The sequence below is a fragment of the Argiope bruennichi genome, chromosome X1 (genome assembly GCF_947563725.1).
Source record: "Argiope bruennichi chromosome X1, qqArgBrue1.1, whole genome shotgun sequence".
NCBI classification, from domain to species: domain Eukaryota; kingdom Metazoa; phylum Arthropoda; class Arachnida; order Araneae; family Araneidae; genus Argiope; species Argiope bruennichi.
Window position 1 is genome coordinate 129,697,320 of NC_079162.1, and position 26,680 is coordinate 129,723,999.

At 29.0% G+C, this 26,680-nt stretch overlaps 1 protein-coding gene across 1 annotated transcript in view; it reads right to left on the reverse strand.

The window, feature by feature from the left end:
* LOC129958952 (ankyrin repeat and SAM domain-containing protein 1A-like) overlaps positions 1–26,680 on the reverse strand; it is a 111,031-nt gene that overhangs the window by 50,291 nt on the left and 34,060 nt on the right. The window contains exons 5-11 of the mRNA XM_056071708.1: positions 25,267–25,488; positions 15,801–15,876; positions 14,760–14,861; positions 13,641–13,863; positions 10,962–11,233; positions 7,541–7,626; positions 6,034–6,687 (exon numbers count right to left, since the gene is read on the reverse strand). Of these exons, the coding sequence (XP_055927683.1) occupies positions 6,034–6,687; positions 7,541–7,626; positions 10,962–11,233; positions 13,641–13,863; positions 14,760–14,861; positions 15,801–15,876; positions 25,267–25,488 (1,635 nt within the window). The remainder of the gene's footprint in view (positions 1–6,033; positions 6,688–7,540; positions 7,627–10,961; positions 11,234–13,640; positions 13,864–14,759; positions 14,862–15,800; positions 15,877–25,266; positions 25,489–26,680) is intronic.

Here is a 26,680-nt window from a genome sequence, read left to right on the forward strand (position 1 = left end):
TAACATTTCCCCTTTCATTTAAAGTAGAAATTTTATGGATACTGACAGAACATTAGAGAAAGTAGTACAATGAACAGAACTGTTTAAGGCCTACATGCTCCTACATAAAAGTATGACTGAATCATATAACTACCAAAATATGAAGCTCAAAAATATTTTGCAGAAAAAGCTACTAAGAGAACAAGTTACATTAATTGAAAATTTTAGTGATCATTTAATACTGGCAAACCGGCTGGTCGCCAAAGGTCGCCCAAGTGGTAAATAAATACAATGGTATTTATGTATAAAATATAAATAAGGTCATGTTGTAGGTGAAATTCGACAGATGGCGCCAACAAAGAAATGTCTTTAAATGATATTAATAACAAAACTATATTTCCTTCATATTTGTTTTAATTAGCCCTTATATTTACTATTTGTCTTTGCAAAAAATTTCATATTTTTGAAGCGACATTTCGGAAGACAATGTGATCTGGGATCTTTAACATTACGTCCATGAAGCAGAAAAAGACTAAGGATCACCCTTAAAGGTAATTGAAAACTGAGTACTAAATTTGCCTTTGTATTCATACACGATATGCAACGCCTTTGCTCAAGATATAATTCGTTCATTTTGACAGGCGCAAACATAATCTTCACGCTATCACGTTGTTAAAGCATATACGTTCACTGAATAATTTCTATTATGGCTTTAATATGAGAACAGAATAACATGATATCATATTTTTATATATTACAAGCTTATTTTCAACTCAGAGGTGTCACTTATATTTTAACTCGTTTCTGAAGCAATTGTACTTTTAAAAAAAAAACAGTACACAGAAGTACTCATTTTTAAATACTTCATTTTTAACAGTGTGTAAAACAATCTGCTCTTGATTCCTTTCTGCCTATTTTGGCCGATCGTCCCAAGCCACTTCGCGAATTGGCCGGCCAAAGCCCGAAATCAAGAAAAGATCGGACATTGGCCGGTAAGTTTACAGCAACGTTGGCCAGCTCGGGAATTGGCCGCCCAATTCGCGAACTGGCCGATTTCGGGCTTTGGCCGTAACATATATACAAAATAATAGAGAGATGGAGACAAAATTTGTATTTATATTGATGAAGTTTTTTTACTAGATATTTTACGAATTACAGTCTATCTCAAAGAAAGCAGACAAAAGAAAGAGAGAGAGATAAAGGGAAAAATGAAAATTATTTCTAAAAAGAACAAAATCTGAAAAATGAAGCGGATGTGATATTTATTGAAGAGTCCCTCTATGTATGAACACAGATTACTTTCAGCTGCTAATGATATATCAAGAACTTGGAACTCGTTTTCATCATTGAAACATCACAGAAAGACATTTTCTGTCAGGAGGAATCATAGTGTGAATGTGCACCATGTTGATCAGTCGAACAGGCCTCCATACCTTTGAGATAAGGTTTGTGACAGTTAAAAGCTAAAGATATGAAGTTCTCGATCCTTATATTCTCTTGTTTCGAGGTGCTGCCGATTCTGATTTCATATTTATGGTTGATAACGTGTCTGACACTATGCGAGCCTGATCGGCGATTTCCAAGGAACAGAAAATATCCAATGCATACTGAGGCTTGTTCACTCACCTAATCTGAATTCTATCGAGAAACTACAGCCTTTCCACACCTATCAAACTCCGTTTCAGAACTGAAAGAACTCTTCGAGCCCACAACTCATCCACAATTTCATAGCAAGTATGAGAAATCATTGTACATAGTGCCTGCATGTCCGAAGTGATCACATATCTTATAAAGCTGCAGTAAAAATTTTTTTATTTTATTTGCATTTCACTAAAATGTGAACTTCTCTTATGCCACGTTTTCTTTTAAACTGTTTCTTAGGATAATAAAATAAAAGTGACTACTATCGTTCTTTCGCAATGTTTTCTTATTTTATGATCGTTTTACATTTGCGTATAGTATTTCCCACAATTTCAATTTAGACATTCTACATTATTCCCATAAATACCAATTATGTTTATTTTTTGGACACCAGTGAATATATCTTATTCTATGTTACTAATTAGCTTTGGTTTTCACCACACCAATAAAACATTAAAACTAAATTCCTCTTTCTTTCCAAATGAACATTTACTTAGCTCTTCAATATAAATACCAGACATTCTATGACAGATAGATAATTTGATACCTCAGATCCATCATAAAATAAGAAAATGGAGAAAAAAACCTTTGTTCCATAAAGCTAACTTTTCCTTTTGTTTTTAAACCTCAAACGTCTTTAAATATAACGAAATATGCCTAGATCATTCCAAAACTTCCTTTTTTTTTTTTTTGCATTGAAAACAAATACATGAACACATACAAATACATTCACACAGTATTCTAAGAAACAGAACCACTAATACATTAAAACATACAAAATAATACACTTTCCCATAGAAACAATTAAAGTATCACGCTCAGAATTGGTTGACATAAATTATAAACACTTCATATTACGTTTGTTGAAACTGTAGTCTCAGGCAAGCTGGTGCAGTTTATATCAGTTCATAAATTCCCCATCAACCAATATAAACTAAAAGTATTTTCCATCTAAAAATATCTTAGCGTTTAAAAAAATAAAATGCATATCATTTATCGATCTTGAAAAAAAAAATTGTGTTTCAATTTAAGATATTACATACTCTGATTTATACTATGACTAACAAATATCTATGACTAATAAATAATAGGATTTTGACATATAGGGGAGAAATTTGATATAAAATGAAAATATCAAAAAAATTATAATCGGCGTAGACGACTGTAATCAGCAAACTCATAAAAGATAGTAGTGTCAAAAAGGTTTTAATGTAATACAATGACCAGGATTAGGTATTAGATAATTTTAATATTTTTCAAACGATTTCGTAGTCTATTGTTCTACTTTAGATATGATTTCAAGCTATACTAATGTTTCGGCAAATTCTTGAAAATTATAAGTGAAGTTTGCTACTTAAAATAGAAGGAAAATCTCGAATGTACTTCGACCGAATCTCAGTCGCCATTACCATATAGAAGAAGAGAATCTAAGTATAACCATTAAAGAAAAGCCTGAGGTAATTCTTCCTTTAACACAATAATTTTCACTCAAGGGAACCATATAAAATAGTCTCTACGAATACGTTCAACTTGGTTATTTTGATAACGTACTCAAAGCAAGGAATTCCTGATCTACTTTTACTGCCAACAGATCATTTTACTGATTACAAAAATTAATTATTTGCTACACAGAAAGCCTTCTTGCATAGCACACGTTCAAATATATAATTACTAGAATCAGGGTTATTAGGCAAAAATAATGATGATAGAATTGTGCTAAAAAAAATCCATTCGATATTTTGAAAATATAAATCCACATGCAAGATGCAATGTTAGTAAATGCACAGAAAGAAAACAAAGACGTTTAAAAATTTCACTTAAATAAGAATAATTTATAAGAGGTTTAATCTAAATAATAAAAAAGTTGAATTAATGCAAGCTAAATTTCTTTATGTTTTTACACTTTTAAAGATGAAATTGTTACAATTCATCAAAGCTTTTCTATGGTTGAAACTCCTTACTAGATATTTTAGTGCAAATCGAATCATTCTGGCCATTTCCATACAACAATGGCACTAACTGGTTTAAAAAATGAAGTCTAAATTATCATGTACGTTTTGCTTTCTTCCATAAAATGCTCAGAAATCAATAATAATTATACAAGATGCAACATTTTAAGCATTTGAAAGACAAACAGCGTGGATAAATCATTTATTGAAATGATCTGTGAAACTGTCTAAGCTATAACATAAAATCAAATACACTTCTAGCTGTTTATAGAATTAAAAATAGGCCTTCAATTTGCCCTTCTTTATCTATATCCCTAAAGAAGAAACTCATCCAGCTATTTCATATATAGTGAGCAAAACACACACAAATATACAAGCAAATATACACAAGCAAAATGTTTTATTGCTTTGTTTATTAACTTCATATTCATCCAAATTTATCTCATAAGTTTTAATAATTTCTTTTATCTATATACTGCATGAGAGTTTTTTTTCTTTTCTATTAATAATGTTTCTGTTGTTCAACACTGCTTTTAAATTTTTCTTTCTTTCAATATTATATCACATTATTTTATTGTTATAATATTTTCTCAGCGTCTTACATAAATTGAATTTTGGCTTCTCTAGAAATCTTTATTCAAACGTGCAAAACAATTTTCAATAATTTGAAATAATAAAATTTGCTAACTATCAATTAAATTTATTTAACAGTTAAACAAGACAGTGTGTAATTATTATCCTGGTACAAGATCCATTCTCTAGATAAACTGCACCGATATTTAACAGCTGAGATCTTTTCCAGTTACCTTTAATATGCTTGTTAGTAGTGTTAATAATTTCATGTTGTTAAAGTTTTAAATCAGAGCATGAAAATTCAACAAATTGTATCATTAATATGCCAACAATATCTAATCAATTTGTTCTTCCAATAAAATTGAAAACATTAAAAAGTACTGTAATGCTTATTTTACATAAAGAAGAAATATTTCAAATCTTGCTTATTTTACATAAAGTAATAATGTAATGCTTATTTTACATAAAGAAGAAATATTGCAAATCTTCACCTATTCAAAGAATAATGATTATTAAAATTAAAGAAAATGAAGTAGAATGAATAATGTTTGACAGCTTTTTCAGCACTACAAACCTTTGAAATTTTGATTTTAATAATAAGATGCAATGTATAAAATGTTTTTTAAAAAGAAAAAACAGTCTGAGTAGAAAAAAAGTAAAGAACAAATCTTCATGAGAATTCGAAGGAAATCTACCAGTACAAACAATTCAGTTGCTGCGCTGATGATATCACCATAAATGACGGCATTTAAATTTACATTAAAAATTTTAACTCAAACTACTGAACTATTGCATTAGTTACATAAAAAAATCATTCGTTCCCAACGGATCATCACTCATGTTACATATACAAATGAATTTGACGATGGTTAAAACACTTGGTTTCATGAATTAATGTTAAAGGGTGAGCACAAAGTCTTTCTCTGACAAGTTAGTATAAAATAATCATTGAAAATATTGAAGAAAAAATTTCATCACTGCCTAGTTCCACTCTCACAATTTTATTTTTTTTTAAATCGTCAAAATCGGTTCAACGATTCAGCGATGAAACAAAATTGATTTTTTTAATGTCGTCAGCGAGGGAAAACATAATGCATTTTGTGGTTCCTCAAAATGTACACAAGGCACTCCACAATGGAGGTCTGTAGCTTGCCTGTTCCTAAATGCAAAATTTTCTGGCAAATGGCTTGGAAGAGATAAACAGTGGGCTTCAGGTTCTTTCGGTACTATTCCTCTTGATTTCTTTTTTTGAGGATTACATAAAGGGTCCTTGCAACACCAGTTTTCGATACTTAAACATTAAAAACTAAGATAACAGATAATTTGTCTAATGTTCCTATTTAATACTGGACAACATATGGCAATAACTAAAATTTCACTTAACATTCTCCGGACTATGGACATTCGTTTCATTACAATATTTACAAAAATAAGTATATGTCAAACAGTTTTTGCACAACATAGATTTTTTAAAATATTGAAAGACCGTTTTCATTCTGTATTAGATATCAGATATTTACTGCAATTCTTAAAAAAACACATATTTCTTCCAGTTCAGAAACATTTCTAAAAACGCATTTTCTCATTATTACTGGGGAGAGAGATAGAATCTAGATGAAGAAAAACCAAATCCAGTAATTTTTAAGACATTTTCAAAGAATAAATTAAAAATTTATTGGTTTCAAGCTTTTCAAAACTAATTAATTTTCTAGTAAAATCTGAGTAATTCACACTCTACTGTTTTTTTTTTTTTTTTTTTTTTTTGTTTGTTTTGTCACCCTACTAGTTTTTTACATAACTAAAAAAAATATCTGAAAAACATAATCCTAATATTAACAAAAATCTGTCTAAAGATAAAAATTGGAACACAAAAGAATACAATTAATATTACCTGTCGAACAGGATGAATTTTCTCGTGTATTCCTATCTCTGCAGTACCAGGAGATGGTGGTGGATTGTCAGGTGTAGGGGGTTGATCATAATTTGTTGGACTTGATGGTATGTGAACAGAAGCTCTTTTCTTGTCAATGTTTAAATTAGTTGGCTTTTGAAAAGGATACTCTTTACTAATAGAAGGAACAACTTGATCTAAAGTATGTCTAGAAGCATGGAGTGCAGGTGTACTCTTTGATGGCATTAAATTATTAAAGGAACTCCCTTTTCTGTAACCATCTTCATAAAATAATGAAAAGGGTAGAACTTCAGAAAATTTATTAGTATAGGAAGAACAGACAGAATCCTTTTTATCATCACTACCGGATGATGTTCTATTTACATCCAATCCATTGGCACATATAATGTCATGGTTTTCGTATGTAGCAATAAACTGATTTGGTAGAGACATGTCCACATATTCTGTTTTGTGATAAGGTTTAGCATAATCTGAACTTTTATTATTTTTATTTCTATCAAGGAACTTCGGTGAACAGTCATGTAAGCCACTAGTTGCAAGACACAGAAATTCATAGCTGTTTCTTTGAGATGAAATGTTTTTCGTTTCTGAAGAATGTGGACTCAAAGATTTTCTAGGAGGTTTAGCTGGAGGCTATTAGAAAAATAGAAATATTTTATAACAAAATGTTCCAGCATGTTAAATTATTATGCAAAATGAAACTAAAATCAAAATTAAAATAAAATCATATGTACACAGGTAGTCACAAAAAGAAGATTGAAATGTTAGCTAAAGATAAATAATACAAATCAATGTTTAAAAAAGTAATGATTATTTTTCTGTGAAATGTGACAACATAAAATTACACAATTCGGATAGTGTGGAATTCATGTACATATACAAAACTACACAGAACAAATGTCCGCATTTTACGAATGACATTCACTATCAGTTAAATTCCGAAAATACAAAAAAGAATTTTTCGTGCAAACGAAGAAAATTAATATCTTGAACTTGCATAAAATCAAACAAGATTTCTAAAAATATAAAGCTTTTAAAGACATTACGAACTAAATACATTAAACTGATGCTTGGTGACACAATCACTTAAGATGACCCTTAGTTCACAAAATTCGAAATGTATTGATGTAAAAAAATAATTAAAAACGAGTTGTGAAAATGTATTTACAGTATTTTAATCCACAGTTTGCAAAACACAGTTAAGTTTTTTAAACAAGAAAATTTTAGTTTCTTAATCACTGAGATTTTGAAATTTTTTAAAAAGGAGATTTATTATGTTTACGGATATTTGTTTAAGTAAAGTGACTGAAAATTTTGCTTTGAAAATGAAATAATGACAAACAGCTGACTAATATCTGCAATTTTTCTTATTCATTTCTATTGGAAATTATTTCAGAGGAATTTAAAATTAATTTCAAACAAATGCTTTGAGGAGATAAGAATATCATTAAATTTATATTTATGTTCAATATCATCATTTACATACTTGAGGACGGCTGTCACATGAATTAGCAGGTAGCATTGGAATGTAGCTGTTTTGTAATCTCCAAGCAGAAGAATCATAACAAATATCTGGAAGTCCAAAACAAAAAATGACAATTTTTCATTGGTATTAAAAAAAAAACTTGTATATATATATATATATATATATATATATATATATATATATATATATATATATATATATATATATATATATATATATATATATAAAACATATCTGAATCTTCAATGGATATTTAAAAAATCCTAATAATTTGACTACTTCTCACAGAAATAAAGGTTAAAAAACTTACTGTCAAATAAATATATATCTATTACTTAATATCAAATATTAAATAACTCGAATAGTTAAAAAATAATTTATTCACGACTCATTTATTTCAGTATATTCGGCCACACGTATTTCAAAATTCATACATGAATTCTTTTCACTTATTTGAATGAATAAATTTACAGCATTAAATTGCAATAGATTTCATTCAATATCATTAAAATATAAAGATCGCACTAAACTACCCCAATTTAAAGATGTCTATGGATGAAATTGTTGTTCAGAAAGTTTTGAAATTTTGCGTAGGACATAATGAATGGATGGGATTTTGTTTGACAGAATAAAAAATTAGTTCAAAACTTCACCGTTAAAAATGCATTTTTTAATTACACACTTAGCATACATTTTCGAATTTTAATATAATAAAGTATATTCAGCATGACAGTCATCATTCTCGGCTACCATCTGGAATAAAATAGCATGTTCCACAGTTGACCCCAGTGTGTTCTGGGATATGCTATGAACATCTCGTAAAATGCAGTTTTTAAGATCAGAAAATACTCTTGGATCATCACAACTTACTACATATTTCAAATATATGCCCCTAAAGCCAAAAGTCGCATGAAAAGCGGCTGGGGGGGGGATCGAGGAGGCCACAGATTACGCATTTGGCGGCTGATGACACATTCTTCTGTGAAGGGATTTTTTAAGGATGTTCTAAAACACAAAGGCTAATGAGTGGAAGAGTTCCATTTTATATAAAAATTACGCGTGAAAGACACTAACGAGCTAACAGATCCACAACAATTTTATTCTATTATAAACATGCATTCGCTACGCGGTGGTCGAGCAGACAACTGGATTTCTAGACTTAATTCCTCCGAAAAAATACAGGCCAAGAATAAATGCAATAAACCCACACCACACCATTACTTTTGGTGACTGCAGAGAAAGTATTAACACTGAATGCGGATTTTTTTGGTTCGCAAATTCGACAGTTGTGAGTATTCACCGAACCGTCCAAACTAAAGTGCGCTTCGTGTTAGGAGGATATTCCAAAGCCATTCTAAATGCGAGCAAGAAACTGAAATGAGAGCTAATGTGGAAGCAACTTCTGCAAAAGTTGAAGTTTGAACGTATAATACTGGAAAATACTCCGCATTATTTTCTAGACAAATAGAACATATCCATTTTTTCTGGCACACAACGGATACTAGACGGACTGCATGTTGAATCATCTCACTTGTCCTCTAATACCTGATAAATAAATTTCTCTTATTTCTGCGAAAAGGGGTTTTCTTAATGTTTCAGAAACTTTTCTTCAAATTGGACTACCATAAACAATCAATTGATCTTTCCTCGCCTCCTTCAAAATTCGATATTTCTGTTGAGTGTCTAGTACTGAATTAAGCCTTCGGTAAGATAATTTAACTAAAATAAGCTCGATCTATTAAATGCAACATTCTGATTAGCAACAGCGACATATTGACATATATGACAACATATTGACAAGAAAATTTCTAGATTATGTGATGTTATGCTGTTACGTGATGCGGATAAAAATTTGCATTTCTGTATCTCTTCCTTCATTTATTCAAATTTTTTTGTTCGAAAATTGGTTATCAAACTAGTTTTCGATCATCGCACCTTGTGCTTCACAGTTGCTCGCGCATTCAAAATTTCATAAGAGAACTCAAATGTCTACATCGAAAGACATTTCGCCGTTTGAATGTTTTGTTTTTCTCGTGTTAACTGTCAAAAGGACTATTTTTTTGTGCGTTTTGAGAGCAGTGAACTCCAGTATGTTCGAAGGCATTTGCTATCGAATGTGTAATTAAAAGGGGTTTAAAATGTTTTAATTAAAGTTTTATAATTCCCTTTAGAGATTGTGTAATTTAATAAGCATAAGCTATTGATTTTAAGGGGCCTATAGATAAAAAGGTGGTAAAATTTAAATAGGTAATTCCTTAAAAAAAACATGTAACCCTCTGGCGGCGAAATTCTGATTTTTTTTTTTTTTTTTTTTTTTTAAATTTGCTCAAGTTTTTGTCTCTTTATTCGTCTGGTGACAGTATTAAAATAGGGTTATTTAATTAAGGACACCACATACTTCACATGCAAAAACCCTATAACATACTATTACAGAAACTATGTTTTTACTATAAACAATAAGTTATAGTAATAAAATTAAAATAATAAAATAATAATAAAAGTTAATAATAATAATAAATAATAATAAAATAAATAAAATTTTAATAATAATAATAAATAATAATAAAATAAATAAAATTTTAATAATAATAATAAATAAATAAAATTTCAATAATAAAATTTTAATTAATAAAATTAATAATAAAATTTTAAAAGTTTGTAAACTAATTAATATAGCTGAATGGCATGAATTTGATTTATTGACAATAATGATAGGAACAAAAAAGAAAATTTAGGACCGAAAATTAAAGATTTATGTAATAAATACTAAATAATATGCAAGCAATCAAGACTCCACAATAATGAAAAAACTTCTAAAATTCTATATTCTTTATTAAATCTACATTAATTCCACTGAACGCACAATGAATTCTTTACAGGCGAATTAATAATCTAGCTAAACAGATGATTCATTTTATTTTAGGTCATTTCTTTTAGACATTTACAACTTTATTTTTAAATGTGAACTAAAATCTTTTGAAAAGTTTTTAAGTAAATTTGCTTGAAATATTAAATAATGTTTATGTGTTTTATTTAAAAAACCTAATGAATTTAAAATATATATTTTATTGTGTTTATTTCCCTATTATAGAAGTTTGAAAAATACGACCACAATACTACAAGAAATGTAAGTTGTTAAATTAATGTGGCACAACTAATAAAACAAAAATAATATTTTTCACAGAATATCTAAATGTTTGAAACTGAAATTAAAAATAGAATACAGCATTTCGTGATATGGAGTCAACACTATTTATTACAAGCACTAATAGTTATGTACCATTTAGGAAATATAAGATATATAAGACATTAAAGGGCAGAAACACTTTAAATAAGAAGAATTAGAAAATGCCTTGCCAATGTAAGACAAAAACAAAATAAGGCACTTCTATAATAATAATAATAATAATAATAAATTCACCTTTTCTTTCATTCATATCACACAAAGAAACATTCTGATAGATTGAACACTGCTGCAAAGGATCTGAATACCGTTTACTAGTAAAAAATGATGGCGGAGGAGGTATTTCATACAATAAATTATCGGCATCAACATTTTGATATATATTATTGTCAAAAGCTGATGATTCTTGAGGATCACATTTTGAAGGGCTGCAACTGCTGCACGAAGTTTGATCAAAAGACGAATCCTGAGACTGGGAAGGAGTGACTGAACTAAGGCTATCATTTATTCTGGAAAAAACACAAATTAAATTCGATTAATGAAAGATTTTTGGAAATAAAGAAAGAAAAAAAAAAGGCATTATTTCATATTTAAAAATTGTAATGCAATACTTCTGATGAGTACGTGCCCTAAATAAGAATGCTTTTCAGTTTTTACACAAATAATTCATTTCTTGAAAAGCAACACACGAAAACATAATTTTAATCACCAGCAATATTAGTCTGGTAAAACCGTAAGGTTGTCGTATGAACGGCATGTTTTAATTATAACAAATTTATTCACCATTAAAATTATTTCGTATGAAGTTTACTCTAACCATCTTAGTTTAGATTTTAAAAAATTGAAGATATCTGATTAGATATTAAACAAGCGAACTCTCCCTGAAACTTTCCCGCATACTCTCCAAATAAGATTTCCTCCCATTCTACCACATAAAATTCTGGACCTCGGGTAAGGCCGCGAATAACCTGCATGGCATTGATGAACTGCAATAACGAAATATAGATCCTTCGGCGTGCATCTAGTATTTTTACGGAATCTATTGCAAGAATAAGTACTCTGGGCCAATGTCACCAAAATTTGATACAAAGCTACAGTTGTAGTCACAAGATAGCATACTGAACTTCATTGATTTAAATCACTGCGTTATTACTTTTATATGCATGCGAAAGTACAGACAAACAGACGGTCAACCGTTTGACGGATTTGGTTCAGAATTTTAAAAAAATTCTATATTTTAGATACTAAACCTGTGTACTAAATTTTATCAACCTAGCTCATTGCGTTTCGTAGCTATCGAATTCATCCGTACTCGAAAAGTCAGACAGACAGGCTTCCTGTGAATGGATTTCCCTCAAAATTTGATATAATTATACAATTTTGGTCGTAATTTCAATTTTCGGCCGTCTAGCTCAAAACGTTTTTGAGTTATTGAGCTCACAGACAGACATAATTTTTTTTTAAAGTGTGCTTTTCGGACTCAAGGAGATCATAAACGTGGAGACTCATCAAAATTTAGTCTGGATTCTTTGATGATTGCAATACTTTCAGTACGCTTCGTGTAAAAGAAAATTTTTTTTAAAAATGAAGAAAAATCATACTTTTCGCACATTTTAAAAAAAATTCTGTAATTTTTTTCCAAAGCATAACAAAATTGTATTTTTAGGCCTATTGTTAAAATATATAATCTGGGCTTTCCTCTTTTGAAATAATAATTGTGGACCGTGTAATCTATAAAAAGAAAATAAAAACGTTTCATAAATCTGTGCTGTAGTACATTGATTACATGGTATAAAACAAAATTCTTAAGTTTTCCCGATGGTAATTTTAGTATTTTAAATAACGTACTACTTTTACTGGGGAAAGATATCAATATTTTTCTGATACGCAGAAATATAGTCTTATACCTCTGAAATTCCTAAAGTAGCAAATCACTTATACATCTTTAAATAAGCATCATTTGAACTATCAAAGAAATTTCACAAAGCATGTTATAAAAATGAATTTTCACAGCACAATATTTAGAAATTCTACCATACTATATTGCCGCATTCTAGCTAAGGAATCGGTAACCTAACGGTTAGAGCACTACTCTACCATCCCAAAGGGCCCGAATCCAAATCCAAGAACGATTGTTTACATTTATTTCCTTATTTAATTTATATGCAAATTATTATTTATGGAAATTTAATATATGTAAATATTCTCCCTAGTTGAGTGTTCTAGAATATTTCTCCAGGTATATAAAAAGACTACAGTTGAATAAGTTTTCAGTTGTGGTGCTGTTCGTGTTAAGTACTACAGCAAAATAAATATGTTCAGAAATTGTATCGCACTGCAAGTTCATTATTACGTGATAATATGATTACATACATTCGAAACACTGTTTACAATGGAAAAAATTACCTACATTTTAATTATTTTATGATTAAGTGCTTTTCAATCGTAATATTTCAATGGCTATTGCAATGGTAATTCAAAGCCCCATTCACCGACAGTATTCACGATAGCGAAAATTCGCGTGAGAAGACTTGAAGTCAACATTTTCCACAACAATACCTTAACGGATACTTATTTTTTCTCATCCTCGGTTTGAAATCATTCAGTATACAATAGTGTATTTTCACAAAAGTGACTGGTATCAAAACTGAGAGTCCCCGAGCAAAGAAATACAATTACTATACCAAGAGGATAGACTGTGGGCATTATACCACCTTCTAACTTGATAAAGTATGCTACTTTGCCAAGCAAAATTCTTAACGTAGGTTTAAAATTGAATCTAGGTTTAATGGATTTATCAGTTTAGTGCACATATAATTTCTTTTGATACAATGAAACTATTAACACAATATTGTTACATAAAATAGTGATGATTCATGAGATGCCATTTCTTATTAACATTATTTAAAAGATTACCTTGGAGAACTTGAGTTTACTAATTTCGGGGGAGGCGGTACATCATATAAACCTTCATCAAATGTAGGAGAACAAAACTGTCGAGGAGGTGTAATTTCAGAAAGGCTGCATCTTTCAGGCAATAGTGACTCTAAATGTGATCCCATTACAAATCCCTGTGGTGGCAAAATTGACGGCAGCGATTCATTGCTCCCAACATCAAGTTTAATTAATGTCATATGATCTATAAAGAAAAGGAATAAAAGATTTAAATTTTGCTGAAAAAGAAGGATATATAAAGATTGTAAAAGCATATATAATTGAAATCCTTGCAAATTACACTCATGAAGCACTCACAAATAATTTATATTTATGTTTAACATAGCAAGAAGACAAAAAAAAATTTTGGAAAATATATAAATCATTGGATTAAACTTTTTTTGCATCTATTCGCAAGATCACTTTTTCAATTTTACACAAATTTTATTGAAGAATCATAAGAATTTATTATATTCTTATGACATATATATACATATATATAATGATATTTTAAACTCTGATTTCAATTCTAATTAATTTATAAAGTTTTATCTTAATTTAGCAAAAAGTAAGTTCATTCTCTTATTTCTTGATCCAATTCCACTTTCTCTACTTAATTAATTCAAGAAAAGCTTTATAAAACTGCTGAATCGGCTACACGCCGATGCATTCTCATGTTCCGCGTGAAGGGTTAAAAAAAATGTCAAATAAGCACATTCTTTTTTAAAGATCCCTGTGTTTCCCTTACTTGTGATTGACATGCGTCAGAAATTCCTATCAGAATCTTAATATATTAGCACTGTAAAAAAATATTTTCCCTATCCATATCTCATGTTATATAAGACGAGGGAAAATTTGTTTCGCTCTTCTTCCCGACTTCTGCTTTTGTGGCGCACTGTGGCGGACATGTACCTTGTCCGCGCCTTCTTGTAAATAAATCATGTCTGCCTTCCGAGAGAGAATAAAACGAACTTAAAAAGTCTCTTCCCTGCTTATCGCACCTGCATTCTGCTTCACATAAAATAATGAAATAATGCTTATATATATATATATATATATATATATATATATATATATATTATAAAATGTAATTTAACTTACCTCTTATGACTTCTTCAATTTGTTTTGCAATAGAAGTGTTTAAATCACCCAATATATCGAAAACTACTCTCTTTCTTGAATTTTCAAGAGTTGGATCGCACCCTAAATAAACACAAATAATATAGTAAATAAATATATTTCACTGATAAATAATGATAGATAACTTTAGTAAGTATAAGATTTAGCGAAATGATAACCAAATATTTCATCTTCCTGATAAAGATCAGGAACATATTTTATTTGTTAAAATTATTCATGATTATTTTCAAAAATTAGTTAATACATCTGATAACACTTCATGTTCACATAACACAAAGAATTTTTTTTTTACAGAAGATGAAATTCAAAATTTTAAAAATATAAAAATTATATAAATAAGACAATTAAAATCACATATGTTATGTAATATGAAGTTGAAATTACTTTTATAATTAATGCACAGTTATACCATTTTAAGCTATTTTCCTAATCAATTAATGAAATTTTAGGCACTCTGTTAAAAAGTCTGTGCTATTTCCCAAAATATAGTTTTAAGATGAGAGGGAAAATAAAGAACACCATAAAACGTCACTAAACATTTAAATGCAAATAAAATAAAAGAATATTTTAGGGGGGAGGGAGAGCATACTGCTATAACACATCAAAGTTAAAGTCCCTAAACAAACTATAATCAGAATCAGAAAACTATAAATACTATATTATTACATAAAACAGGGAATTTCAAAACTGACTATATCCACTTGCTCCCTATGTTTCCAATGAAGGAAAACAATCGAAAATAAATGAACAGTAATTTACTATAATTGAATGGATGAAATCACACAAAAATGATCTTATTCATAATTTATTAATGACATGAAAGTTTTTTTGTTGCAATTAAATAGCTGATTAATCTTCTTTCTTAAAATAGAACAATGAAAATATTCGTGAACTTATAAAATATTTAAATAATAAATGCACATAGGGAAAAAACATCAGACTAAAGTCCCATAACCCAAATGGGGAAATCTGTATGACTTTAAAGAGAGGAATTTTACATACCATAATCCAAGAGCAACTTCACAACTTCTAATTTTCCATACATAGCTGCCTCATGTAAAGCTGTACCAATATCGGTCTGAAAGAAATAAAAACTCAGCATTCTTCTTTCTTCTCGTTTAAAGAAACTGTTTACACAAAAAAAGTTTTTGTATGTAATTTTCTAAAATCGGAAATATCAAACAGGATTTACAAAATTCCAAACTAATGAAATCACACCATTCATTTTGCCATGCATCACAGCTACATCTATTTTTTGAGTTTTACTTAGCCAACAAAAATATGAAATACAAATTGATTCTTGAATATTAATTGTGATCATAAATGACAGTATTGTTTCCATACATACTCTCTGAGCTAATAACACAGAAGTAATAATTGGTTTTTGTGTGCTGTAATGTTTCAATGCGATCATCTAATATGTGCACTTTAAACATTATCTGATTTATTCTGCAAAATTAAGCAATATAATCAAGTGATAACGGGTCATCTTCCAGTTCCACTATAAATTATACAACAATGTTGCTGCAAGTGAAAGCTTAAAATTAATAAAGTTTATGTGAAATATGCGTCCTTGCATGGAGACCTTGATGAAGAAATATACATAAAGCAACCACTATGACATGAAGACGGTATTCAAAGCATTTGTAAGTTAAAAAAAAAAGGCATTTATAGACTAAAACAAGCACTAGGATACTTGGATCAAGAATATAAGAGTTTTCTACATATTTATAATCTTCAACAAAAGGTTAACGACCTTTGTTTGTTTATAAACAGAGACACATAAACCAGCTTACGTAGATAGCAAATCAATAACTAGAAAACAGCAATAGTGCTTAATCTGCGAACACAATTCCAGAGAAGATTCGATTCTTTGTGTGAGCGCCTCGCCTTATGTCTCCTACAGAATGAGACGTCACATGGAATACTCCAGATCTCGGTTCCTAACAGAGATAGAACAATATCGCATTTTCCAGAACCTTCATCTTTCTCATCTTCGACAAAATTTACCAGAATTGCCGCCAAGATCAGGAATCATTCCTCAGGCATCCCTTAAAAATCGCTGTAAATTTATATTTCTTATCGTAAAATTAACATGAAGTGGAAGATGTATAGCAGATTCTCAACAATACGGATAATGGAAAAGTAGCTATGAAGAAAAAATATAGAAATTCCTAAATTATTTAAAAGAAAATTTTGTAGTCAGCAATGAAACAGCAAATTATTTTTTGAAAATGCGTATTCCACATTTAATGATTCTTCATTCTCTAAATATTTCAAAATTTTAATCCTGTTTCTATGCATGCAGAAAAAAATCTATCAGGTATAGAACAATCGGAGAAGCTACGTGAGGATATATATACCTTACAGAATAGACAGACAGTTTAATGTTCAGTTTGCGTACTTTTGCAAGTCTTTGACAAACCATTAAAAGACCATTAGAGTTCTGTCAAGAAAGTATTGTGAAGTATTTGAGAGGAAATTCTAGATGGGGAATTTTGTACAAATGGAGCCTCTTACACATTATTGGAAATACTTAGTGATTCAGACTGCACCGGAGATATTTCAACTAAAAAGAAATCATCAAGCTATATGGTTTTCAAATTTAGTGGAGTTGATATAACCTGAGTATTCCGACGTCAAAAGTACATATTGTTGTTCACTCTGAAGCTGAATTTGTTGCAGTTAGTCAAGCATCCAAAGACGCTGTTAGGTTGTATAGACTCCGTAACGACAAATGGCCCTAATAACTCATTTTAATTTTTTGTAGGTATACAATCAAAATGCATTCTGCTAATTAAAAATCCTTCCGTTTCATAATCGAACAAAAATATAGACATTCGATACAAATCTGTTTGTGAAAAATTTCAAAACGGACAATTTTAGTAGATGTCCAGTATTGTGAAAATACTAAACAAGACTCCTCATATATTTGATTGAAATTCGCACACAAAAGGCTGAGACATATAACTGGCATAGATAGTTTTCAATTTGAAAATATACAATTTTCTGATTTTATAATAATATTTATGTATCTAAGAATGTATTTAAGTAAAATGTTAAAGATACATTCATATCTAAGTATTAACTGTGATTTTAACAGTCAGTTTTGTTTTGATTCATATTTTCTGATTAGACAATTCAAAAATCATCTTTTGCACTTGTATGTTGTGATGTTTAAATGTAGAAATGTAATATTAAAACAGATATTTTAATATTAATTTATTATTAATTCTGCTATATTAAGCAGTAAAATAAGCACTGAAATATCAAAATTATTTTTAGACGCATTATTGGGAACTATATATATGGGCACGTATAACTCAATAATACCACAGCCTTTAGAAACAAAAGAGAATTAATTAAAATTTACTTATCTCTCAGTTTTCTTAATTGTACTCAATTCGTCTCTTGAAATACCTTAATGAATACCAGAGTATATGCATTACATCTTACATTATTAAAGTTAATACAACATTATAATTTCAAAAAATTTGAATATCGTAGTGTAAAAAAAAATTAGAGAAATTATTCAACCATAGTGTTAGTTACACTCCCTGGCTCGCTCCGCTCATCAATCCGCAAGAATCAAGCGATATTTTTCCCTTCACTCACTCGCCCTATTGTTATGCTTTTCTGCCAATAATAAAAAAAATTAGAAACACATTATTTATTAAAAGTAAATTTAAATTATTTCAAATTGTCTCAACAGCTGACATTAATTTTTCATAAATTATTAAAAACAAAATATAATTCTAAGATATTTAAAAATCAGAATTTTTTTTTCTTGTTATGATAAGATATATTCCATCATATTTCGGTATTATTCGTTAATAATCTAATCAATTCAATTACCAAGATAAATCAACTTTGATGAGTATATCTTATTACATAACCTTTATCATATTATTTTAAATTATATTTGAGAAATAATTCCTTCTAAGTGGTCAGCTGTATTTCAAAATCGCGAAATTAACTGTAATGAAAATTGGCGTATCTCAGTAGTTCGGAAACTCCAGTGTCCCATTCTAGTATCTTTTGTATCCTTTGTTGTGTAAAGTACAAAGCATACACCACAATTTCATCCTTTCTGACTTGATCTTCTTATGAATGATTTTTCAATACTTTCATTTGCCCTAACTTCCCATTTTCAAAGACTTCGATTCAATCGAAACTATATGATTTGCACTCATTTTTTCATATTATTCAACACCTATACAAGTATAATCTCAGATTTTTCCGCCGAGACAATCATAAACAATTCAAATATGCGAGCGGTATCCAAATGACGATTAACAAATTCGACTAGATTTTGCATCCACATAAGCGTTTTTTATAAATATATATGCTAGAGTAAAAACCCAAAATCAGTCAATACCGGAATTAACAAGGTAAAACGCGTTCTAACTGACAGCGCTGGCGGGAACCCGTTTTATTCGTGTTTTGACTGATTTGTTAGACAATATTATTTGTATTTATTCATGTTTTGTGGCCACACGTGGACTTTCGATAACACCAAAACTTCCTCAATTGGTATATAACATTTAATGGGCTCATTTGAAGAAACCAACTTTTTTACTCCATTGATTTCAAGAACGGTAAACCTTTATAATCTGTGGTACTGAACAGAAGTCTTACTAATGGCAGATTTTGCTTCTTCAACCTCAGATAAAAGAGTGTTGTATCCATGCTATGTTATAACATTAAAGTTACTCTATTTTTTATGTAACAACTGTAATTGTTTAAGAAATATATTTTCTCAATTTTTAGCGCAAAAAGCATAACATTTTCTTAATTCCTCATAAATAAATCAACCAGCCCAAGCACGTTTCAGCAAGAATTAAACTAAAAGACTGCACTTGCTTTGAACATTTCACAAGCAACAATTCGTACGGTTTTAACTGGTAAAAAAGCAGAAATAACTAGAGAAAAGTGGTTCTCCCTAGCACTGTCAATTAGAATGCGTTTTACCTAGTTAATACGTGTTTTGACTGATTTCAGGTTTTCATTGTAACATATATACAATTTAAAAATTTACTACAAGGGTAGGGAACTTGTAGAAATTTCGTGAATTCCGCATGACCAACCCTTTTCCATAATTAAAGTTTAAATCTTAAAGATTAACATAAGATAGATTATAGCAATACAGGTAACATTATTCGTCACATCAAAGAACTCAGAGACTTTCATTCTATCAACAAATGATTATTTCCCATTTAAAAAATGACTGTTCATTCAAAAGCTACATTTAAAATTCCTGTTTAGTTTCTATATCACTGTATTATTATGAAAGGCAAATTAAACAGAAAAATTTCACAAAGTTTTGCGATATATATTAACTAAACAAGGATGATATCATTAACGATTAAAATTCATTCCTTTGATTTTTCGTTTTACTACTTTAGGTTCCTTCATCTTGGTCATCGTTAAATTTTTTTCAGGCTCATTTTTCTTACACCAATAAATAATTTGGAGTAATTCGCTCACTTTCATTTCTTCATTCACCCAAAGCTTCCTCTGAACTTAGTATTTAAAGTTATAAAATACTTTCCATATCAGGTAATGGTCATTCATTAAAGATTCAAGTACCAACTAACCAGAGCATCATTTTCATCCGTAAGCGGAATATTTCATTCCAGATCAGTAATAATACCGAGGCTAGTGAAATGGTGACAACTGTTGCTAATAGTTGGAGATTTATGCAGCGAATATTGCAAAACATTAAACGCATTTATTTATACAGCAACACACACACACACACACACACACACACACACACACACACACACACACGAAGACATTACAGTAAATTGGTTAAAAAAAAACATGAAGGAAGGTTAGGAGCAGCATATGAAGGCATTCTCAAACATGAAGAAAACTTGATACCAACGTCTAGCATCTCATGTATGCGCAGCTTAGACACCTTACATAACGTCATATTCTAAGTTAGGATTAAGGAAGTTAATGAAGGGAAAATGGGCATAGATATAATTACGCTTACAGACGCAAATAGATCAAATAGCTACAATCCCAAAATAAAAGCAAATAATATCAGGATTAGCAAACTTTCATAATACCAAACAATCATTTATTCAAATGGAATAGTAACTGTTAAACAGGACTAGGATAACATTAAATCATGACAGAATTCGCAAACTTTCCCAGACAAGCTAAAGATATCAGTTATTTCATTCCAATCCCATTTTATATTTAAATAAAATATGAATTAAAATTAGTAAGTTTAGTATTCAAATAAATAAGACTGGGACTGATAATAAAACACCAAGGGATTCGCAAAATTTGTCAAACTGCATGCATTTGCTATACATTTCCAAAACAAATCTGCCCAGACATACTGAAAGCTTACCAGAAACTTTCTTTAGCTGCTCATATGTACAAATATACTGATACCTATAATGAATGATAATAAGTTTATGTTATACAGCTATGTTAATTCCTTATAAAATTGTAAAAGTTATAAGAATGCACATTTATATAAAACAACATTCCCATATAAATTAATAAAACTCTTTATTGTAACTCACTATTTCACATAAAACCGAAGAAACAAATAAGTGTTTCAAAAGTACTCCCTTGACAATCATATAAAAAACATGCATTATAAGGAAATTACAATTTTTAGTGGTTTATTAAGAATTATCCATGCATTTATATACAAAATTTTTTAAAAAATTTGTGACAAATATTTAAAATGAATATAGTAAGTTAGAACGTTCGATTCGCAATTTAATTTAATGCTGTCAGAGTGAGAGATAAATAAAGAAAGCTTTTGCTATATTTTATTACAGAAATTTTTCAAACAATCCTTAATTTTTTTTCATGATATTCTTGTTACATTAGTAATCTTAAATCATTCGCTTTGTTACAATCAAATTAAGTAAGATAGAACACATTCATTCCATATATATTTTTAGTAAAAAAAAAATTAAATGATTTTCTTCCATTCCCCGGCAACTTTAAAATTTATAAAATATATAACTTCTACCATTATTTTTTGGAAGGGGGGAATGGGGAGAACTTCGTAAAACTGAGCTTTTGTAAATCCAAGATAAGGCAAGTAATGAGAAAATTTTAAATTTATATTATAAGAAATTAGAAAATAAAACATATTGAATGACCATTTGCTTAAAGAAATTAATTTTACATTTAAGGTTTCCCCAATTCCTTTTGAAACTAAATTCTATAGATTTAAATTCTTCCCACAGAAAAAAAAGAATCATTATATTAAATTTAAACCAGTTTTCTGAAATCAAACACGCCAAAAAAAGAGGCTTCATTTGCATCTTCCTAGGAGTTTTTACAGAATGGTGTAACGCTAATTAACTACAAGATCTTTACTTTCCCGAGGGAACGGGGCGGGGAAGATTAAGCATAAATAAAATGATGCAGAAATTGACATCTTGGCTTATTTTTCAAAATACTCACATGCTAGAATGCATCAATTCAGAAATAAATAGTCCAAAAACAATAGAATATGAAATATTTCAAATTAATAACTGGCATCCATATAGTATTCGTATAGTCTCAGGACTGCTACAATAGTTACATGGTCAATTAACGGTCGACGTCTATAACAATGGGGCCCTATTTTAGGTTTAAAAAAATTCTTCTTTCCTCCGAAACGTAATTTGAATAGACAAATGTTGTTTTAATCGGGATAAAATATATAATTTTCAAAATTATCATTTCTGAACGGTAAAATTCATTCTTTGCACAAGAGATTCACAATCGGTGGCAATTTTCTATAAGTGTATGGTGTGGCTTTATAGAAACTCTTTGATTGGTTCCATTTTATAAAACAGTGCACTAAATGGTGATTGATATTACCAGTTAGTTTTGATTGACATATGTTTGAACTAAAAGATGAATTTGTTTCGGCAGTGCACGCTATATAGACAGACTAATTCAAAAAGTCCAACTTTAAGTTACAAGAGATGAACTCGTCATACATGAGCAAGTATTGATAAAAGAGAGCAATTTTGTATAGGTGTCGATGGTGCACGTTTTAATTTACTTTAATTTTTCTGCACTTCAAGTAATGCTTATCTGATCATTTTTTTTAAAATTTAATGGAAGTTCATAAATATGTTATTATTTTCTGATACTGCCCTTTTAATAATCTTTCGTGAAATGTATGTTATCCCTGATATTTGCATAGAAAGTATAGCTCAAACCACTTTCAGAGGTATGAAAAAATTATCTAAGTCAATATATCTTAGGAAGTCTTACTGATCGAAGCAAAGAAACTTTGTATCTTTATATATGAGTAAAAGAAAAACATTTTACTCATTGCTGCTTTTTCACCAGGGAGATGTACAAAATTTTAATTTTTCTATATCTCCCTCTACAGAAACTAAAATATTTTCATACATTTGGGTGCTTTATCTCATGAAAATATACAATTGGTAGTATATATTTAATTGTAATAGTTAAAGAAATAAACGCTTGCTGCACTTTTTGGGGTACCTGTATACTACAAATTATAAAATGGTTAATTGTATAAATATAATTTGTAATCTGCGACGAAGATTGTTAATAAAAAGTTTTTAAAAATTACATTTTAATACAGTCTTTATAGTGCAAAAAAGTCAATTAATATAAGATTTCTGTTCACACTTTCATCTGTTGAAAAAAACTAAAAAGCAAATTTATCACCTTAGATCACTTATTCATACCTGATGCTCATGTTTGAACAAATCTTTCATTTCGGATATAACACACATAATCATAGGTTATTAAATGGACGGAATCAGAAAATAACAATGCGTTTATTAAGTCGTATTAAATTTTTTTTAAAAATAGTCAAGTAATATATGAAGTATTTACAAAACTTATTCAAAATGAACATCTTACCGATAAAGAGCTACATTCTTATAACAATGCTTGCATATATTTGAATTTACAATACGATATCGATACAGAGCTGCATTTTTATAACAATATTTGCATATATCTGCATTTACAATACGATATCGATACAGAGCTGCATTTTTAAAACAATACTTACATATATCTGCATTTACAATACTATTACATACAGTATAAATTGTCATTTCAAAACAAGATGTTCATGTTTCAATAATAATTCATGTTTTTGAAACATGACAAATTTTAGGAAAGCTTAATATCGCGCACATAACTGCGAGCAAAGAATTTTATTTTTCTTGTCCGAAATTATACAACTTCTCAGACATACTTTAAATGCTCTATTCCTCAATTTTCTTTTCCCTATTTTTATCACATTGAAATTACAAATTTCAAACAACTAAATTAAACATCAGTATGTGTGATAAGCAGATTTCTTTAAATCATGATCACAGCACATTTGCTTATAACCATTTCCATGCACTGAATAAATCTGCATCCCTAAAATATATGTTTCCATCTAAATTGAAATAAAGCCTCTTTATATTTAGAAATAAGCATATCTTCAAAAATTTTACAGATAAGATAAAAGCCCGAAATTTTGTGAGTGCACAGAATAAGAGACGTTTTATTAATTGACATTTTTGCAATATGAGGGCAATATAAAAAATTTTTTTTTTAATTTTTATTATCAACATCCACAAAAGTCAAAATATTTTCATACAATTATCCACCTTATTTAATTAAACTTACTGATTGAAAGAATACGTCTGACTGCAATATTTAGGGAAATAAGCGCTTTTCCCATTTTTTGGGATACCTTGTAATTTAGTGGGAACATATAATTTAAGCTACAGGAGATTATGTGGCTGAATAAAATTGCACGAAATTAATTGGTGATTATTTTCACTATTAACAGTGGCATGAACCTTTTTGGATATCTAATAGTTGATTATGATTTAATACATCTCGCAATGAATCCTTAAACGCTTAGAATTTTGATGTATCTTGTATTCGTTCACATTTATCTAGCTATATTTTTATTAAACATATTAAAAATTATTTGTAACCTTGTATTAAATAAATCTGGAAACACCTATTTTATCAATCAATCATAAACCTACTATAAATTCAACCTTACTCTCACAAATAACAGATAGATTTATATTTCGAAAAAGATTTATAAAGTCCCTATCCTAAATCTAATCATATCCAAAAAAACAAGAATCTTGACAATTCAGAAGAGGACTTTGGCTGTTATCATCAATGCAGCCTTCTTATTAGTCCACCATTTAGTTAAAAAAAGAAAAAAATCTGTTCCCCTTGAAAAGTAATATAATTTTTTCACGGCTATTTTTTCATCAATCTGAAACAGTTTTTCAAAAAATCTAAAACAGTCTTTTTTTCAACATAATCAAATCGCGTTTTTTTTAATTCATGTAGCCATGCGAAGAAGAAAATCAAAATACAAAAATTTTCCATCAATTGCTTTTATAAATAAGAACATCGATGAAAACAGACATTTTTATACTGTCTTCGCAAAACAATTAATTGTACATAATTAAAAAGATAAAAAAGTTACCATGTAATTAACGTCAAATCCTGAATCCAGAAGAAGTTTAACTACATGCTTGTGTCCATTTTTTGCAGCCAAATGTAAAGGTGAATGACACCTGACTATGTCATTCAGCAAACCCGGATGAGAATTCAGTAGACACTCAACAGTTTCTAGACGTCCGTACTGGGAAGCTAAATCCAAAGGTGATTCGTTTCTAACATTCCTAACAGAAGGATAACATTTGTTCTGAAAGAAAAACAATCTATATTTGTCATAAAGATAAAGTAATTCTGAATAATAAAAGAAACAGAAACTCAAAACAATTAAATTCATGGTATGCTTTAATTTGACTACAATAACAATTTTAAAAGATAAATATATTTTTCACTTTTTTTATTGTTGTTCATAAAGGTTTTGCGATTTTGAGATTAAAATATGCAGAATTTCATTCCATCTAATTTTAATTATAAAATGAGGATTATAATTATAGTGAAAATTAGCATCCCTTTACTTTCAGCTATACAATAGTAGCATTAAACAAAAAATTCTCCAAAAATTTTGCAATTTCACAATCTCAGAAAGCATGTATGAAATTCACAGTAAAATAATTTATTACAAATATTTTTATAACCTAAAATTATGTTTCTAGGAATATAAATGGCTCGGTATTTTTATGCAGAATACAAGTGATATAATTTCTTTATGAGTAGCAATATAGGTCATAGTCGTTTTTCAAAACAAAACCCGTTAATATACAATTTTTTAAAAAACACTGTAAGATGATATATTTAAGTCATAATCACATTTATTGCAGTGAATCATTGCAATAAAAATATAAAAATTAAAGAACTTAATGATTTTTGATGGAATAAATTAATAGAAATCATTGCACACGATTTTTTTTTATTTCTTTCAATGACAAATAACAATAATAATTACTTAATTTTAACTCCCCAGATTTATCAATGGATGGCTTTTGAAAAATGAGAAAGGCGACTTTTAATACTTCCTATTTCAGGATTAATTAATTTGATATTAATTATATTCAAATCACATATCGATTAATCAGATAGCTTAGAAAATGAAAAAATTATAGATGAGACACGTTTGTCAAACAAAATCTCATGTGACAATGTATCAAAATATCTTATAAAAGAATTCAAAAATAATTTTAACCCTCAATAAAGAATGTTCATGTCTAAAAGACATATCAAACAATAATCATTCTTCAACAAGAAAGTGTTAAAAATATAAATCTAATCAATGGTGTAGTGACTTGGTGGCAAGGGAAACACAGATGGCCCATGTAGAATTCTTAAAATAATTACATTAATGCGTTTTTATATCATCTTTTAAATGAAATATCATATAAGGAGAAAAAATAATGTATTCTCGAGGAAACATTTACACTGATTATGATTGGGGCAAAAAAAAAAAA